Genomic DNA, 18,417 nt, shown 5'->3' with positions numbered 1-18,417 from the left:
ATAAGCTGAATAAATAGTAGTGGTGAAAGGTCGCCAGATGGAGGGACAGACGAGCAGATGGGACGTGAGGGCAACAAGTCAGACAGACGTTTACATACCAGCGACCTCTCAGCCAAAGTCCTGACTTAGGACATCGACTTGTACAAAACCCCGAAACCAGTAAAGTTGGCACGTTGTGAAAATAATAAATAATTAAAGCTGCAAGCAGCGTTGGTCGGGTCCGCCTTTGGCTGCTGCCCCCGAGACCCACGGCCGGATAAGTGGTAGAAGACGCCTTGGTGTCACTATTTAATGCATTGTGAAAGTAATGCAGTTGTTGTATTGAAGTGAAAATATCAAGCTTCCTGTTGATTTTTGCTAAAGTATGTCAATTATTAAAATGTAGGTCTAAATGAGACCTACATAGTGGTTTTTGTTTGATGTCTCTACGACATTCCTACCGGAAGTTACAAGCAGTTTTGTCTGTGTTTTCTTCCTAGGAGCAGTTTGTCTGTGTTGTATTCCTAGGGGGCGCTAGAGCACAATTTTGAGTTTTGGGGTTTGGTTTTTTTATTAACTCGCAATTGTTGCCAGTCCTGATATGTGTGCCAAGTTTGGTGAGTTTTGAAGCATTTTAAAGGGGTCAAATTACAGCTGAAAGAGGCAAAAATGACATTTTTTTAGGAAACTTTGCGCAGGGGTTCTTTGAAGGCGCGTAAAATCCAAACCGGAGAAGTAATCAAAACTTTGTTGGACAGTTTTAATCAAAAGCATTCAATCACTCTCCTGTGCGAGTTTGAAGCCGAAACGACAAACGCACTGGGAGGAGTTTACGTTTGAAAAAGGTGACGGGTTTTTACAAAACTTTTATTTTGAAGGGGTAATTTTTAACTTCCTGTTGATTTTTGCCGAAGGATGTCAATTATCTAAATGTAGGTCTAAGTGAGACCTACATAGAAGTCTTTGTTTCATGTCTTTCCGGCATTCCTACCAGAAGTTACAAGCAGTTTTGTCTGTGTTTTCTTCCTAGAAGCAGTTTTTTCTGTGTTTTATTCAAAAATTGCGCAAAAGCGCAATTTTGAGTTTTTTTTTTTTTTCATTGGATCACAATTTCTGCCAGTCCTAATGTGTTTGCCAAGTTTGGTGAGTTTTGAAGCATTTTTAGGAGGTCAAATTACAGCTGAAAGAGGCAAAAAATGCATATTTTGCAAAAATTTTGTTTTGAAGGGGTTTTTGCCAACTTCCTGTTGATTTTAGGTATAGAAGTATCTAATGGGGAATCAAGGTCTAAGTCAGTCCTACATAGAGGATTTTGTTTCATGTCTCTACGACATTCCTAACGGAAGTTACAAGCAGTCTGTTTTTCTTTCCTTCCTAGGGGGCGCTAGCGCGCAATTTAGATTTTTCTGGTTTGGCTGCCTAATATGTTGGGAAGGAATGCCAGACCGAAGTGTGTGTCAAATTTGGTGAGTTTTGAAGCATGTTAAGGGGGTCAAATTACAGCGCATAGGTGCGCATAGGTGCGGAAGATAGAAAGAATAATAAAACGTTACAGTTTCAATAGGGTCCTTGGCCCATTGGACCCTAAAAACAGACTATAATGATTTGCAAATCCTTATATTCAATTGAATAGACTGCAAAGACAAGATATTTAACCTTTGAACTGGTTATTATTTGCAAACATTAGCTCATTTGGAATGGGTTGCCTGCGACATGATTCCAAAAAAAGCTGGCACAAGTGGCAAAAAAGACTGAGAAAGTTGAGGAATGCTCATCAAATACTTATTTGGAACATCACTACAGACTATTTGAGAACAGGTGGGTGCCGTGATTGGGTATAAGAGCAGCTTCCGTGAAATGCTCAGCCATTCACAAACAAGGACGGGGCGAAGGTCACCGCTTTGTGAACAAATGCGTGAGTTAATTGTCCAACAGTTTAAGAACAACATTTTTCAACCAGCTATGGCAAGGAAATTAGGGATTTCACCGTCTACAGTCCGTAATATCATCAAAAGGCTCAGATAATCTGGAGAAATCACTGCATCGAAACGATGATATTACGGACTTTCGATCCCTCAGGCGGCACTGCATCAAAAAGTGACATCAGTGTGTAAAGGATATCACCACACCGGCTCAGGAACACTTCACAAAACCACTGTCAGTAACTACATTTCCTCGCGACATCTGTACGTGCAAGTTACAACTCTACTATGCAAAGCCACAGACATTTATCAACAACACCCAGAAACGCCGCCGGCTTCCCTGGGCCCGAACTCATCTAAGATGAACCGATGCAAAGTGGAAAACTGTTCTGCGGTCTGACTAGTCCACATTTCAACTACAGTCGGTCAGTACATCTGTAACTGCAAGTTAAAACTTTACTATGCAAATCGAGAGCCATTTATCAACAACACCCAGAAATGCTGTTTGCTTCGTTCAGCCCATGACTCATCTAAGATGGACTGTGGTCTGACGAGTCCAAAACTCAAATTGTTTTTTTTGAAAACTGTGGACGTCAAGGATTGTTCTAGGCCCAAAGTGTAAAAGCCAGCATGTGTGATGGTATGGGGGTGTATTAGTGCCCAAGGCATGGGTAACTTACACATCTGTGAAGGCACCATTAATGCTGAAAGGTCCATACAGGTTTTGGAGCAACATAAGTTGTCATCCAAGCAACGTTATCACGGACGCCCCTGCTTATTTCAGCAAGACAATGCCAAGCCACGTGTTACAACAGCGTGGCTTCATAGTAAAAGAGTGAGGGTACTAGACTGGCCCGCCTGTAGTCCAGACCTGTCTCCCATGGAAAACGTGTGGCGAAATATGAAGGATTTACGATGTACACAACGTGCCAACTGCTCTGGTTTTGGGTTTTGGCCAACGTGGATCACATGGGACAAAGAAACCCTCTAAAAAGGAATGTTTTCTGCTTAAAACCTGTGCCTTCACACCAAAAACCACAAACTTGCGCCTCACTGTCACGCCGAAGCATCTCTATTGCCGTCTCTCGGCCCTTGGCTACGTACCCTGGTGCTGAAGCTGATCCAAGTCCAGGAACTTGCTGGGTCTGGGGTTGAACCCCATGGCCGCCTCTCGCTCCGCCTCTTTGCGCTTTTGCTGCTCCTGCTGGCGGGCTCTCCTCGCCACCTCCTCCTGCAGCTCGTCCAGCTCGCTGCGCTCTGAGACCAAAAGACGATACAATGAATTTCACCTGACGAGCTCGCAGCTAAATGCGTGTCTCCATACACAGTGTGGAGCCGCTCCGCTAAGTCAATAATCATTACTTCCATTTGTGTAAATAAACTGCATTTCTTAACACATTTTCAAAGGGAGACAGGTCTGGACTACAGGCAGGCCAGTCTAGTACCCGCACTCCTTCACTATGAAGTCACGTATTTGTAACACGTGGCTTGGCATTGTCTTGCTGAAATAAGCAGGGGCGGCCATGATAACGTTGCTTGGATGGCAACATATGTTGCTCCAAAACCTGTATGTACCTTTCAGCATTAATGGTGCCTTCACAGATGTGTAAGTTACCCATGCCTTGGGCACTAATGCACCCCCATACCATCACACATGCTGGTTTTTCAACTTGGCGCCTAGAACAATCCGGATGGTTCTTTTCCTCGACGCCCACAGTTTCCAAAAACAATTCAAAATGTGGACTCGTCAGACCACAGAACACTTTTCCACTTTGAATCAGTCCATCTTAGATGAGCTCGGGCCCAGGGAAGCCGGCGGCGTTTCTGGGTGTTGTTGATAAATGGCTTTGGCTTTGCATAGTAGAGTTTTAACTTGCACTAAAATATGTTTGCGACCAACTGTAGTTACTGACAGTGGTTTTCCGAAGTGTTCCTGAGCCCATGTGGTGATATCCTTTACACACTGATGTCGCTTTTTGATGCAGTACCCCCTGAGGGATCGAAGGTCCATAATATCGTCGCTTATGTGCAGTGATTTCTCCAGATTCTCTTAAGCTTTTGATGACATTATGGACCTTAGATGGTAAAAAACCTAAATTCCTTGCATTAGCTGGTTGATAAATGTTGTTCTTTAACAATTTGCTCATGCAGTTGTTGACAAAGTGGTGACCCTCGCCCCGTCCTTGTTTGTGAACGACTGAGCATTTCACGAAAGCTGCTCTTACGCCCAATCATGGCACCCTACCTGTTGCCAATTAGCCCGTTCACCCGTGGGATGTTCCAAATAAGTATTTGATGAGCATCCCTCAACTTTTTCAGTCTTTTTTGCCACTTGTGCCAGCTTTTTTTAAACACCTCACAGGCAACACATTCCAAATGAGCTAATTTATGCCAAAAATAACAAAAGTTTTCCAGTTCGAACGTTAAATATCTTGTCTTTGCAGTCTATTTAATTGAATATTAGTTGAAAATGATTTGCAAATCATTGTATTCCTGATAATATTAATAATAATAATAATAATAACAATAATAATAATAATGTCTGTCTATCTGTGTTGGCCCTGCGATGAGGTGGCGACTTGTCCAGGGTGCACCCCGCCTTCCGCCCGATTGTAGCTGAGATAGGCACCAGCGCACCCCGCAACCCCAAAGGGAATAAGCGGTAGAAAATGGATGGATGGATGTATTCTGGTTTTATTTACCATTTACACATCGTGCCAACTTCACTGGATTTGTGGGATGTTCCAAATAAGTGTTTGATGAGCATTCCTTGACTTTCTCAGTCTTTTTTGCCACTTGTGCCAGCTTTGTTTTAAACATGTCACAGGCAACACATTCCAAATGAGCTAATATTTGCCAAAAATAACAAAACTTTTCCAGTCCGAACGTTAAATATCTTGTCTTTGCATTCTATTTAATGAAATATAAGTTGAAAAAAATTTGCAAATCATTGTATTCTGGTTTTATTTATTATTTACACAACGTGCTAACTTTACTGGTTTTTGGCTTTATGTGTGGCGGGAAATTGGGACCTCTACATAAAGATTTTGATGATTATTGCCTGTTCACGTGTGGGATGTTCCAAATAAGTGTTTGATGAGCATTCCTTAACTTTCTCAGTCTTTTTTGCCACTTGTGCCAACTTTTGTAAAACATCTCGCAGGCAACACATTCCAAATGAGAAATTTTGCAAAAAGTAACAAATGTTTTCCAGTTGAAACGTTAAATATCTTGTCTATTTAATTAAATATTAGTTGAAAATGATTTGCAAATTATTGTATTCCTGATAATAATAATAATAATAATAATAATAATAATAATAATAATAATGTCTGTATATCTGTGTTGGCCCTGCGATGAGGTGGCGACTTGTCCAGGGTGCACCCTGCCTTCCGCCCGATTGTAGCTGAGATAGGCACCAGCGCACCCCGCGACCCCAAAGGGAATAAGCGGTAGAAAATGGATGGATGGATGTATTCTGGTTTTATTTACCATTTCCACATCGTGCCAAACTCACTACTTTTGTTTTACTCTTGCAATGTATTAATTTCTTCGGGTCATTTCTTCCCGCGTGCTTGCTCACCTGCGTTGGAGGGACCCCGGCGTCCAGGTGAGGGCAGCTCCTGCAGGATGGCACCGCTGCTCTTAGACTTGGGCACCGAGCGCCACGAGGGTCCGGACATCAGCGCCCGCTTGTGTTGGCCCACCTCCCTGCCGGGACAAAAAAAGGGAAATGAGCGAGGGCGTCTTCTCATCAACGTGGACCGCGGGTTTGAAACCTGTCCGGGCTGCTGCTGTTCCTCTCGCTGCTCTCGTAGCCGCTCTCCATCCTCTGGATCAGGCGGGGTTGGTGCTCCACCCCCCTCAGAGGCGGGGGGGCGGGCGGGCCCGTGGTGGGTCGGCCGGCCGACGACCTGGGCGGACCCGTCGGCCCGATCCTCGCCTCCAGCGCCGCAGCCTGCTGGGAGCCTCGCGGCGTGGGCGTGGTGGTCCGCACCGGCGGCTGGGGGGGCGGAGGCAGACTGGGGCCCGGCAGGGTGTGGTAGCCCTGAGAGCAGATCCTCTGGGTGGAGAAGATGCTGTCGATGTTCAGGGCTTCTCTGCGGGGCCTCCAGGTGGGCCGGTAGCAGCCTCCCGAGGAACTGGACCACAAAGAGAACCTGGTCAACTTGGGACTCTTTGCGCTCGTCTCCTATCGGCCAATCAGCTTTTCCTGTCCAGCCGTCCCAAAGTGTCACTAAATCCATCACGGAGGACTCATAACCCGCCTTCTTTACGACTTACTGCTGGCTTTTGATAGCCTTAAAGAAGTGAGTAATGAATGAATGCACTGCAAATTCCGCTCATCCTTTTTCCTACGTTTTGAAACCTGCGGTTTATAAAACGGTGCAGCCACTTTACTTTACTGCTAACGGCCATAATGAGGTGGCGACTTGTCCAGGGTGTACACCGCCTTCTGCCCGAATGCAGCTGAAGTGATTTAGTGATTTATTTTTATATAGCGCTTTTCTCAAGTGACTCAAAGCGCTTTACTTAGTGAAACCCAATATCTAAGTTACAATTAAAGCAGTGTGGGTGGCACTGGGAGCAGGTGGGTAAAGTGTCTTGCCCAAGGACACAACGGCAGTGACTAGGATGGCGGAAGCGGGGATCGAACCTGCAACCCTCAAGTTGCTGGCACGGCCACTCCACCAACCGAGCTATACCGCCCCTAGAATTTTAATACATTTTAAAGACTTGGTCTTCACTTGTGTAAATAAATTCATTTATTTTTTTACTTTGCTTCTTATAACTTTCAGAAAGTGAATTATGTTTATATAGCGCTTTTTCTCTAGTGACTCAAAGCGCTTTACATAGTGAAACCCAATATCTAAGTTACATTTAAACCAGTGTGGGTGGCACTGGGAGTTAAGTGTCTTGCCCAAGGACACAACGGCAGTGAGTAGGATGGTGGAAGCGGGAATCGAACCTGCAACCCTCAAGTTGCTGGCACGGCCGCTCTACCAACCGAGCAATACCGCCCCTAAGCTTCATTGCCCTTTCTTAGGGGCACTCACCTTTTGTTTATTTCTTTGTTTAAGCATTAAATACCTTTTTTTTTTTTTTTACCTGCACCCTGCCTCCTGCTGTTTCCAATATCTACAAAGCAATTAGCTACCAGCTGCCACCTACTGATATGGGAGAGTATTACACGGTTACTCTAGTCTAGACAACACCGACACTCAACAACAAGTGAAGTGAAGTGAATTATATTTATATAGCGCTTTTTCTCTAGTGACTCAAAGCGCTTTACATAGTGAAACCCAATATCTAAGTTACATTTAAAGCAGTGTGGGGGGCACTGGGAGCAGGTGGGTAAAGTGTCTTGCCCAAGGACACAACGGCAGTGACTAGGATGGCGGAAGCGGGAATCGAACCTGCAACCCTCAAGTTGCTGCCACGGCCACTCTACCAACCGAGCTATGCCACTGCTGGCTCAGCAGTGGTCCCCAACCTTTTTGTAGCTGCGGACCGGTCAACACTTGATAATTTAACCAGAAAAAGTGAATTAGTGAATTATATATTTATATAGCGCTTTTCTCGAGTAACTCAAAGCGCTTAACATAGTGAAACCCAATATCTAAGTTACATTTAAAGCAGTGTGGGTGGCACTGGGAGCAGGTGGGTAAAGTGTCTTGCCCAAGGACACAACGGCAGTGACTAGATGGCGGAAGCGGGAATCGAACCTGCAACCCTCAAGTTGCTGGCACGGCCACTCCACCAACCGAGCTGTACCGCCCCAAAAGGGAGATTTTTGTCATTAAAAAGGGAAGTTTTTGGGTTGGTGCACTAACGGTTGGTAGAGCGGCCGTGCCAGCAACTTGAGGGTTGCAGGTTCGATTCCCGCTTCCGCCATCCCAGTCACTGCCGTTGTGTCCTTGGGCAAGACACTTTACCCACCTGCTCCCAGTGCCACCCACACTGCTTTAAATGTAACACAGATATTGGGTTTCACTATGTAAAGCACTTTGAGTCACTAGAGAAAAGCGCTATATAAATATAATTCACTTCACTTCACTAATTGTAAGTGTATCTTGTGTTTTTTATGATGATTTAATTAAAAAAAAATAATAATAATAATACAAAATTCTTCTGCGGCCCGGTTAGGGACCACTGGGCCACATCACCCCCCGCGACCCAGAAAAGGACAAGCGGTAGAAAATGGACGGATGGATAATGCAAAAAGAACAAAGAAAAACAAGCAAAGACACTGAAAAGGTGTGTTATTGTTTGTGCTGTGGCGCACATGTTTTGCTCAAGGACACAACGGCAGTGACTAGGATGGTGGAAGTGGGAATCGAACCTGCAACCCTCAAGTTGCTGGCACGGCCACTCCACCAACCGAGCTATACCGCCCCAAAAGGGAGATTTTTGTCATGAAAAAGGGAGGTTTTTGGGTTGGTGCACTAACGGGCGGTATAGCTCGGTTGGTAGAGCGGCCGTGCCAGCAACTTGAGGGTTGCAGGTTCGATTCCCGCTTCCGCCATCCTAGTCACTGCCGTTGTGTCCTTGGGCAAGACACTTTACCCACCTGCTCCCAGGGCCACCCACACTGCTTTAAATGTAACTTAGATATTGGGTTTCACTATGTAAAGCGCTTTGAGTCACTAAAGAAAAGCGCTATATAAATATAATTCACTTCACTTCACTAATTGTAAGTGTATCTTGTGTTTTTATGAGGATTTAATTAAAAAAATAAAATAAAATAATAATAATACAAAATTCTTCTGCGGCCCGGTTAGGGACCACTGGGCCACATCACCCCCCGCGACCCAGAAAGGGACAAGCGGTATAAAATGGACGGATGGATAATGCAAAAAGAACAAAGAAAAACAAGCAAAGACACTGAAAAGGTGTGTTATTGTTTGTGCTGTGGCGCACATGTTTTGCTCAAGGACACAACGGCAGTGACTAGGATGGTGGAAGCGGGAATCGAACCTGCAACCCTCAAGTTGCTGGCACGGCCACTCCACCAACCGAGCTATACCGCCCCAAAAGGGAGATATTTGTCATGAAAAAGGGAGGTTTTTGGGTTGGTGCACTAACGGGCGGTATAGCTCGGTTGGTAGAGCGGCCGTGCCAGCAACTTGAGGGTTGCAGGTTCGATTCCCGCTTCCACCATCCTAGTCACTGCCGTTGTGTCCTTAAGCAAGACACTTATTTCGTGCGACCCACACTGGTTTAATTGTAACAGAGATATTGGGTTTCACTATGTAAAGCACTTTGAGTCACTAGAGAAAAGCGCTATATAAATATAATTCACTTCACTTCACTAATTGTAAGTGTATCTTGTGTTTTTATGAGGATTTAATTAAAAAAATAAAATAAAATAATAATAATACAAAATTCTTCTGCGGCCCGGTTAGGGACCACTGGGCCACATCACCCCCCGCGACCCAGAAAGGGACAAGCGGTATAAAATGGACGGATGGATAATGCAAAAAGAACAAAGAAAAACAAGCAAAGACACTGAAAAGGTGTGTTATTGTTTGTGCTGTGGCGCACATGTTTTGCTCAAGGACACAACGGCAGTGACTAGGATGGTGGAAGCGGGAATCGAACCTGCAACCCTCAAGTTGCTGGCACGGCCACTCCACCAACCGAGCTATACCGCCCCAAAAGGGAGATATTTGTCATGAAAAAGGGAGGTTTTTGGGTTGGTGCACTAACGGGCGGTATAGCTCGGTTGGTAGAGCGGCCGTGCCAGCAACTTGAGGGTTGCAGGTTCGATTCCCGCTTCCACCATCCTAGTCACTGCCGTTGTGTCCTTAAGCAAGACACTTATTTCGTGCGACCCACACTGGTTTAATTGTAACAGAGATATTGGGTTTCACTATGTAAAGCACTTTGAGTCACTAGAGAAAAGCGCTATATAAATATAATTCACTTCACTTCACTAATTGTAAGTGTATCTTGTGTTTTTATGAGGATTTAATTAAAAAAATAAAATAAAATAATAATAATACAAAATTCTTCTGCGGCCCGGTTAGGGACCACTGGGCCACATCACCCCCCGCGACCCAGAAAGGGACAAGCGGTATAAAATGGACGGATGGATAATGCAAAAAGAACAAAGAAAAACAAGCAAAGACACTGAAAAGGTGTGTTATTGTTTGTGCTGTGGCGCACATGTTTTGCTCAAGGACACAACGGCAGTGACTAGGATGGTGGAAGCGGGAATCGAACCTGCAACCCTCAAGTTGCTGGCACGGCCACTCCACCAACCGAGCTATACCGCCCCAAAAGGGAGATATTTGTCATGAAAAAGGGAGGTTTTTGGGTTGGTGCACTAACGGGCGGTATAGCTCGGTTGGTAGAGCGGCCGTGCCAGCAACTTGAGGGTTGCAGGTTCGATTCCCGCTTCCACCATCCTAGTCACTGCCGTTGTGTCCTTAAGCAAGACACTTATTTCGTGCGACCCACACTGGTTTAATTGTAACAGAGATATTGGGTTTCACTATGTAAAGCACTTTGAGTCACTAGAGAAAAGCGCTATATAAATATAATTCACTTCACTTCACTAATTGTAAGTGTATCTTGTGTTTTTATGAGGATTTAATTAAAAAAATAAAATAAAATAATAATAATACAAAATTCTTCTGCGGCCCGGTTAGGGACCACTGGGCCACATCACCCCCCGCGACCCAGAAAGGGACAAGCGGTATAAAATGGACGGATGGATAATGCAAAAAGAACAAAGAAAAACAAGCAAAGACACTGAAAAGGTGTGTTATTGTTTGTGCTGTGGCGCACATGTTTTGCTCAAGGACACAACGGCAGTGACTAGGATGGTGGAAGCGGGAATCGAACCTGCAACCCTCAAGTTGCTGGCACGGCCACTCCACCAACCGAGCTATACCGCCCCAAAAGGGAGATATTTGTCATGAAAAAGGGAGGTTTTTGGGTTGGTGCACTAACGGGCGGTATAGCTCGGTTGGTAGAGCGGCCGTGCCAGCAACTTGAGGGTTGCAGGTTCGATTCCCGCTTCCACCATCCTAGTCACTGCCGTTGTGTCCTTAAGCAAGACACTTATTTCGTGCGACCCACACTGGTTTAATTGTAACAGAGATATTGGGTTTCACTATGTAAAGCACTTTGAGTCACTAGAGAAAAGCGCTATATAAATATAATTCACTTCACTAATTGTGAGTGTATCTTGTGTTTTTTATGATGATTTAATTAAAAAAAGAAAATAATAATAATAATAATACAAAATTCTTCTGCGGCCCGGTTAGGGACCACTGGGCCACATCACCCCCCGCGACCCAGAAAGGGACAAGCGGTATAAAATGGACGGATGGATAATGCAAAAAGAACAAAGAAAAACAAGCAAAGACACTGAAAAGGTGTGTTATTGTTTGTGCTGTGGCGCACATGTTTTGCTCAAGGACACAACGGACGTGAAGCCGGGGATCGAACCAGGAACCCTCAGGTCGCCGTCCCCAATAATAATGTTGTTAGGAAACACAGAAAAACTGTAAAATTCTGAATTTTTCTTCGACTTTAAAACCTTTTGCCATTTTTACAATGGACAATTTTAATGAATAAATTGCTTTGAAAATATAAATCAATCTGATGTTCCTTTTTATTCCAACAACAAAATAAAAATAATAATATAAGAATCACACACCTGATATTTATTAATTATCACAGATTATAAACACGTAACTAAGATGACATTATTAACGTGAACAACATCATTATTACACATTCATCCATAAGTCCAGCAGGATTTATTTGAATAAAAAAGAAAATGTTTGTATAATATTAAAATATAACATTATTAGTTAATAAAATATAAGCAATTGCATGCAATACATTTCTGTGAAAACAGAAAGAAGAAATTCAGTAAGAAAAGATAAAGTACATTAGATAAAGTCTATTATTCCGTGGATTTCACAAGACGCTTGAAATGATGTGGCAGGCCGATCGAAATTACATGGCGGGCCACAAGAAATGATGTGGCGAGCCGATCGAAATTACATGGCGGGCCACAAGAAATGATGTGGCGGGCCATGTGGCCGCTGGACATGACATCGCAGTCCGCTTGAAGAGATGTGGCGGGCCACAGGAAATTTAGTGGCAGACTGCACGACATGACGTGGCGGGCCACATGAAATGATGTGGCAAGCCAAATGGAATGACGTGGCGGAACACATGAAATAATTGGAAGGCCGCCGGAAATTATATGGAGGTATAGGTGAAATTATTTGGCCGGCCAATTTAAATGATGTGGCAGACCAGATGAAATAATCTGGCAGATTGCTCGAAATTATGTGGCAGGTTTAGCCGGCCACTTTAAATGACGTGGAGGACCACAGGAAATGACGTGGAGAGCCACGGGAAATGCCGTGGAAGGCAGCATGAAATTATGTGGCAGGCCGCTGGAAAATGATGTGGCACACCACAGGAAATGACGTGGCGCACATGAAAGGACGTGGCGGGCCACAGGAAATGATGTGGCAAGCCGCGGAAATGATATGGCGGGATGCGTGTTATGGTTTAGCCGGCCACTTTAAATATTGTGGCAGACCACTTGAAATGACGTGGAGGGCCACGGGAAATGCAGAGGAGGGCCACAGGAAATGCCGTGGAGGGCAGCACGAAATGAAGTGGCAGGCCGCTGGAGAATGATGTGGCACACCACATGAAATGACGTGGCGCACATGAAAGGACGTGGCGGGCTGCTTGAAAAGACGTGGGGGGCCACAGGAAATGACGTGGCGGGCCACAGGAAATGATGTGACAGGCATGACGTGGCGGCGCACATGAAATGATGTGGCAGGCTGCGGGAAATGATATGGCGGGATGCGTGTTATGGTTTAGCCGGCCACTTTAAATGATGTAGCAGGCCACTTGAAATGCCGTGGAGGGGCACAGGAAATGCTGTGGAGGGCCAAGGGAAATGCCGTGGAGGGCAGCACGAAATGATGTGGCAGGCCGCTGGAGAATGATGTGGCACACCACATGAAATGACGTGGCGCACATGAAAGGACGTGGCGGGCTGCTTGAAAAGACGTGGGGGGCCACAGGAAATGACGTGGGGGCCACAGGAAATGATGTGACAGGCATGACGTGGCGGCGCACATGAAATGATGTGGCAGGCTGCGGGAAATGATATGGCGGGATGCGTGTTATGGTTTAGCCGGCCACTTTAAATGATGTAGCAGGCCACTTGAAATGCCGTGGAGGGCCACAGGAAATGCTGTGGAGGGCCAAGGGAAATGCCGTGGAGGGCAGCACGAAATGATGTGGCAGGCCGCAGGAAAATGATGTGGCACACCACGTGAAATGACGTGGCGGCCATGACGTGGCGGCGCATATGAAAAGATGTGGCGGGCCACAGGAAATGATGTGGCGGGCCACGGGAAATGACGTTGCGGGCATGACGTGGCGGCGCACATGAAAGGACGTGGCGGGCCACTGGAAATGATGTGGCGGGCCGCAAAAAATTATGTGGCGGGCCACATGACATGCCGCAGGAAATGATGTGGCAACCCAATTGAAATGACGTGGCGGGCAACGTGAAAGGACGTGGCAGGCGGCGGGACATGACTTGGCGGGCCACATGTAATGATGTGGCAGGCCAACCAAAATGATGTGGCAGGTCGCACAAAATGATGTGGCGGGTTGCACAAAATGACGTGGCGGGTCGCATGAAATGACGTGGCGGGCCGCACGAAATGATGTGGCGGGTCGCACAAAATGATGTGGCAGACTGCAAGAAATTATGTGGCAGGCAGCACGAAATGACTTGGTAAACCCTATGAAATCAAGTGACGGCGTGCGTGAAATGACATGGTGGGCCACTTGAAATGATGTGGCGGGCCACGCAAAATGACGTGGCAGGCCACACGAAATGATGTGGCAGGCAGCACGAAATGATGTGGCAGGCCACAAGACATGCCGCGGGAAATGATGTGACAACCCAATTGAAATGATGTGGCGGGCGGCGGGACACGACTTGTGAAATGATGTCGTTGCTCACATTAAATGACATGGTGGGCCACTTGAAATGATTTGGCGGGCCACATTACATGACGTGGCGGGCTTCACAAAATGACGTGGCAGGCTGCGCGCAATGACGTGGCGGGTCGCACGAAAGGATGTGGCAGGCCACATGAAATGAAGTGGCAGGCCACTCGAAACGAAGTGGCAAGCCACATGAAATGAAGTGGCGGCGTGCGTGAAATGATATGGCGGGTCACATGTAGTGATATGGCGGGCCGTTTGATACGACGCGGTGTCCAACACGAAACGACGTGGTAGGCCACTTTTAAAATGAAGTGGCAAGCCACTGGAAATGAAGTGGCGGCGTGCGTGAAATGATACGGCGGGCCACTTGAAATGACGTGTCGGACCACACAAAAAGAAGTGGCGGGTTGCACGAAATGACGTGGGAGGCCACATGAAATGAAGTGGCAGGCCACTCGAAACGACGTGGCAAGCCACATGAAAGGAAGTGGCGGCGTACGTGAAATGATATGGCGGGCCACACAAAAAGAAGTGGCGGGTTGCACGAAATGACGTGGGAGGCCACATGAAATGAAGTGGCAGGCCACTCGAAACGACGTGGCAAGCCACATGAAATGAAGTGGCGGCGTACGTGAAATGATATGGCGGGCCACACAAAAAGAAGTGGCGGGTTGCACGAAATGACGTGGGAGGCCACATGAAATGAAGTGGCAGGCCACTCGAAACGACGTGGCAAGCCACATGAAATGAAGTGGCGGCGTGCGTGAAATGATATGGCGGGCCACTTGAAATGATGTGGCGGGCCACACAAAAAGAAGTGGCGGGTTGCACGAAATGACGTGGGAGGCCACGTGAAATGAATTGGCAGGCCACTTGAAATGAGGTGGTGGCCCTGACATGGGGGCGTGCGTGAAATGACGTGGCGGGCCACATGTAGTGATATGGCGGGCCGTTTGACACGACGCGGTGTCCAACACGAAACGAAGTGGCGGGCCACATGAAATGATGTGGCGGGCCACATGAAATGAAGTGGCGGACCACACAAAAAGAAGTGGCGGGTTGCACGAAATGACGTGGGAGGCCACATGAAATGAAGTGGCAGGCCACGCGAAACGAAGTGGCAAGCCACTTGAAATGAAGTGGCGGCGTGCGTGAAATGATATGGCGGGCCACTTGAAATGATGTGGCGGGCCACACAAAAAGAAGTGGCGGGTTGCATGAAATGACGTGGGAGGCCACTAGAAATGAAGTGGCAGGCCACATGAAATGATATGGCGGGCCGTTTGACACGACGCGGTGTCCAACACGAAAGGAAGTGGCGGGCCACATGAAATGACGTGGTGGGCCACATGAAATGACGTGGCGGGCCTTTAAATTGAGGTCTTCAGTAAGCAAGGACAGTCCCTAGCTGCAAAGAAGACGGAGGACGTACCTGGACTTGCTCTCGCTGCTGGTGCTCTCATCCTCCCAGTGACGGCCCCCCACCCCGCCCTCGCAGCCCCCCACCCCTGACGAGGAGGAGGAGGACAGAGGGCGAGAGGAAGACGAGGAGGAGGTGAGCGGGCGGCGGGACGACAGCAGGAAGACGGCCGTCTCCTTGTACTCCTGCAGGGGAGGGGTGGGGGGCCCGGGTGGACCCTCCACTGCTGACTCTGGAGGGGAGGAGCTAATTAGGATCTCTTTCAGTCATAAATACTTCATCATGTTTGAATACTACCACTTATCTTATATGACATGTTCTTATTGGATTCATAAACTCTGGTGCACGTTCACATCAAGTCACATCACAATTGCCATCCTGAATATACATTTTCAATGACCTGACGCACTTAAAAGTTTTAGCGGGCCACATTAAAAATGTGGCTGACCCTGGAAATGTTGTGGCAGACCAACTTTAGGTAGAAGTAACGGACCACTAACACAATGTGACAGGCCACTTTTAATGCTGTAGGGAGCCAAATAAAAGACAACATAAAAAAATGTGGTGGGCCACATGAAATTGAACCCAATAAAATGACGTGGGCGGGGGCCACATAAATGAAGGGCATAAAATAATGTGTCGGAATATATAAAAGGATGTTGTGAACCACAAAAAATGTTGAAGGAAGCATTGGACCACTGAAATGTTGTGGCAGGCCACTTCAATTACATGATGGACCACAAGAAATGACGTGACGGACCACCTTAAAAGAAGTGGCGGACCACATAAATGATGTGCCGGTCTACGTTCAAGGAAGTTGTGGACCACTTAAAGAATGTGACGGCCACATAAAAATTATGTTGCCAACCACGTGAAATGATGTGGCAGGCCAATTAAATTACGTGGCGGACCACGTACAATAATAGTAGACCACAAAAAATAATGTGGCAGACCGCATAAAATAACGTGGCGAGCCATGTAAAAAAAAAGTGGCAGTCCACCTTTAAGGAAATGGTGGACCACTTCAATGATGTGGTGGATCACTTTAAATATTGAGGCAGCCTTTGTAACGGACCAAATAAAATAAAGTGGCAGACCACATAAACTGACGTGACGGGCCACCTTGATTGATGTTGCCAACCACATGAAATGATGTGGCAGGCCAGTAAAACTACGTGGCGGACCACGTACAATAATAGTGGACCACAAAAAATAATGTGGCAGACCGCAGAAAATAACGTGGCGACCCATGTAAATGAAGTGGCAGTCCACCTTTAAGGAAGTGGTGGACCACTTCAATGATGTGACAGGCCAGTTTAAATGACGTGGCGGACCACTTCAATGATGTGGTGGATCACTTTAAATATTGAGGCAGCCTTTGTAACGGACCAAATAAAATAAAGTGGCAGACCACATAAACTGACGTGACGGGCCACCTTGATTGATGTTGCCAACCACATGAAATGATGTGGCAGGCCAGTAAAACTACGTGGCGGACCACATACAATAATAGTGGACCACAAAAAATAATGTGGCAGACCGCATAAAATAACGTGGCGACCCATGTAAATGAAGTGGCAGTCCACCTTTAAGGAAGTGGTGGACCACTTCAATGATGTGACAGGCCAGTTTAAATGATGTGGCGGACCACTTAAATGATGTGGTGGATCACTTTAAATATTGAGGCAGCCTTTGTAACGGACCAAATAAAATAAAGTGGCAGACCACATAAACTGACGTGACGAACCACCTTGATTGACGTTGCCAACCACATGAAATGATGTGGCAGGCCAATTAAATTACGTGGCGGACTTCATAAATGAAGGGCGGACCACATAAAATAATAGAGCAGACCACGTCAAATAATGTGGCAGACTGCATAAAATAATGTGGCGACCCATGTAAATGCTGTGGCGGGCCACCTTAAAGATACTGCCAGATCACGTAAATGACGTGACGGGCCACTTTTAATGACGTGGCGTACCACTTTAAATATTGAGGCAGCCCATGTAACGGACCAAATAAAATAAAGTGGCAGACCACATAAACTGACGTGACGAGTCACCTTGATTGATGTTGCCAACCACATGAAATGATCTGGCAGGCCAATTAAATTACGTGGCGGACTACATAAATGAAGGGCGGACCGCTTAAAATAATATAATGGTAGAAGGGACCTGTGGTCCAGTCTAAGGTCAGAGTTAACACTCCTGGTAGAAGGGACAGGTAGTCCAGTCTAAGGTCAGAGCTACCACTCCTGGTAGAAGGGACAGTTAGTCCAGTCTAAGGTCAGAGCTACCACTCCTGGTAGACGGGACCTGTGGTCCAGTCTAAGGTCAGAGCTACCAGTCCTGGTAGAAGGGACAATTAGTCCAGTCTAAGGTCAGAGCTACCACTCCTGGTAGAAGGGACAGTTAGTCCAGTCTAAGGTCAGAGCTACCACTCCTGGTAGAAGGGACCTGTAGTCCAGTCTAAGGTCACAGTTACCACTCCTGGTAGAAGGGACCTGTGGTCCAGTCTAAGGTCAGAGCTACCAGTCCTGGTAGAAGGGACACTTAGTCCAGTCTAAGGTCAGAGCTACCACTCCTGGTAGACGGGACCTGTGGTCCAGTCTAAGGTCAGAGTTACCACTCCTGGTAGAAGGGACCAGTGGTCCAGTCTAAGGTCAGAGCTACCGTTCCTGGTAGAAGTGACCGTATTGGGACTTACTGGAGTAATTATAAGGCTCCAATGCAGTTGTTGGTACCTCAGGTGTTCGGTTTTAGTCTTCAGGGTGCACAAACACAAGCCTGCCCCTAAGTTGTACACCTATAACTACTCCCAAAAGAAGACAGTACTCAAAGTAGTAGTCCTAGCTGTAGTAGAAGTAGTAGTAGTCGTACCTCCGGCGTCTGCACCGTGGGACGGCGTGCCGAGCTGGTAGTTGCAGACCACGGTGGTCTGAGAGTCACTGGACAAGTGGCTGCCCGTGGACTGGTGCAGAGGTCGACTGCGTGCGGCGCGGTGACTCGAGCTGTCCGTCGACGAGTCCGTCCGGGTATCGCTGGAAATGGACGGCTCCCGACCTAAGACAGAACCTTT

At 46.7% G+C, this 18,417-nt stretch overlaps 1 protein-coding gene across 3 annotated transcripts in view; it reads right to left on the bottom strand.

The window, feature by feature from the left end:
* Nucleotides 1-18,417, bottom strand: part of usp54b (ubiquitin specific peptidase 54b) — a 160,691-nt gene that overhangs the window by 30,326 nt on the left and 111,948 nt on the right. For 2 of the 3 annotated variants that reach the window (XR_009807721.1, XM_061907485.1), the window contains exons 11-15: nucleotides 18,219-18,401; nucleotides 15,349-15,568; nucleotides 5,681-6,043; nucleotides 5,485-5,612; nucleotides 3,006-3,158 (exon numbers count right to left, since the gene is read on the bottom strand). Coding sequence is in view for 2 of the 3 variants with exons in the window: in XM_061907485.1 (XP_061763469.1) it covers nucleotides 3,006-3,158; nucleotides 5,485-5,612; nucleotides 5,681-6,043; nucleotides 15,349-15,568; nucleotides 18,219-18,401 (1,047 nt within the window). In the remaining variant the exon portion in view is untranslated. The remainder of the gene's footprint in view (nucleotides 1-3,005; nucleotides 3,159-5,484; nucleotides 5,613-5,680; nucleotides 6,044-15,348; nucleotides 15,569-18,218; nucleotides 18,402-18,417) is intronic. The other variant, XM_061907486.1, reaches the window with a different exon arrangement.

Source organism: Nerophis ophidion, linkage group LG08 (assembly GCF_033978795.1).
Source record: "Nerophis ophidion isolate RoL-2023_Sa linkage group LG08, RoL_Noph_v1.0, whole genome shotgun sequence".
NCBI lineage: Eukaryota > Metazoa > Chordata > Actinopteri > Syngnathiformes > Syngnathidae > Nerophis > Nerophis ophidion.
This window is presented reverse-complemented; position numbering and strand designations above follow the sequence as displayed.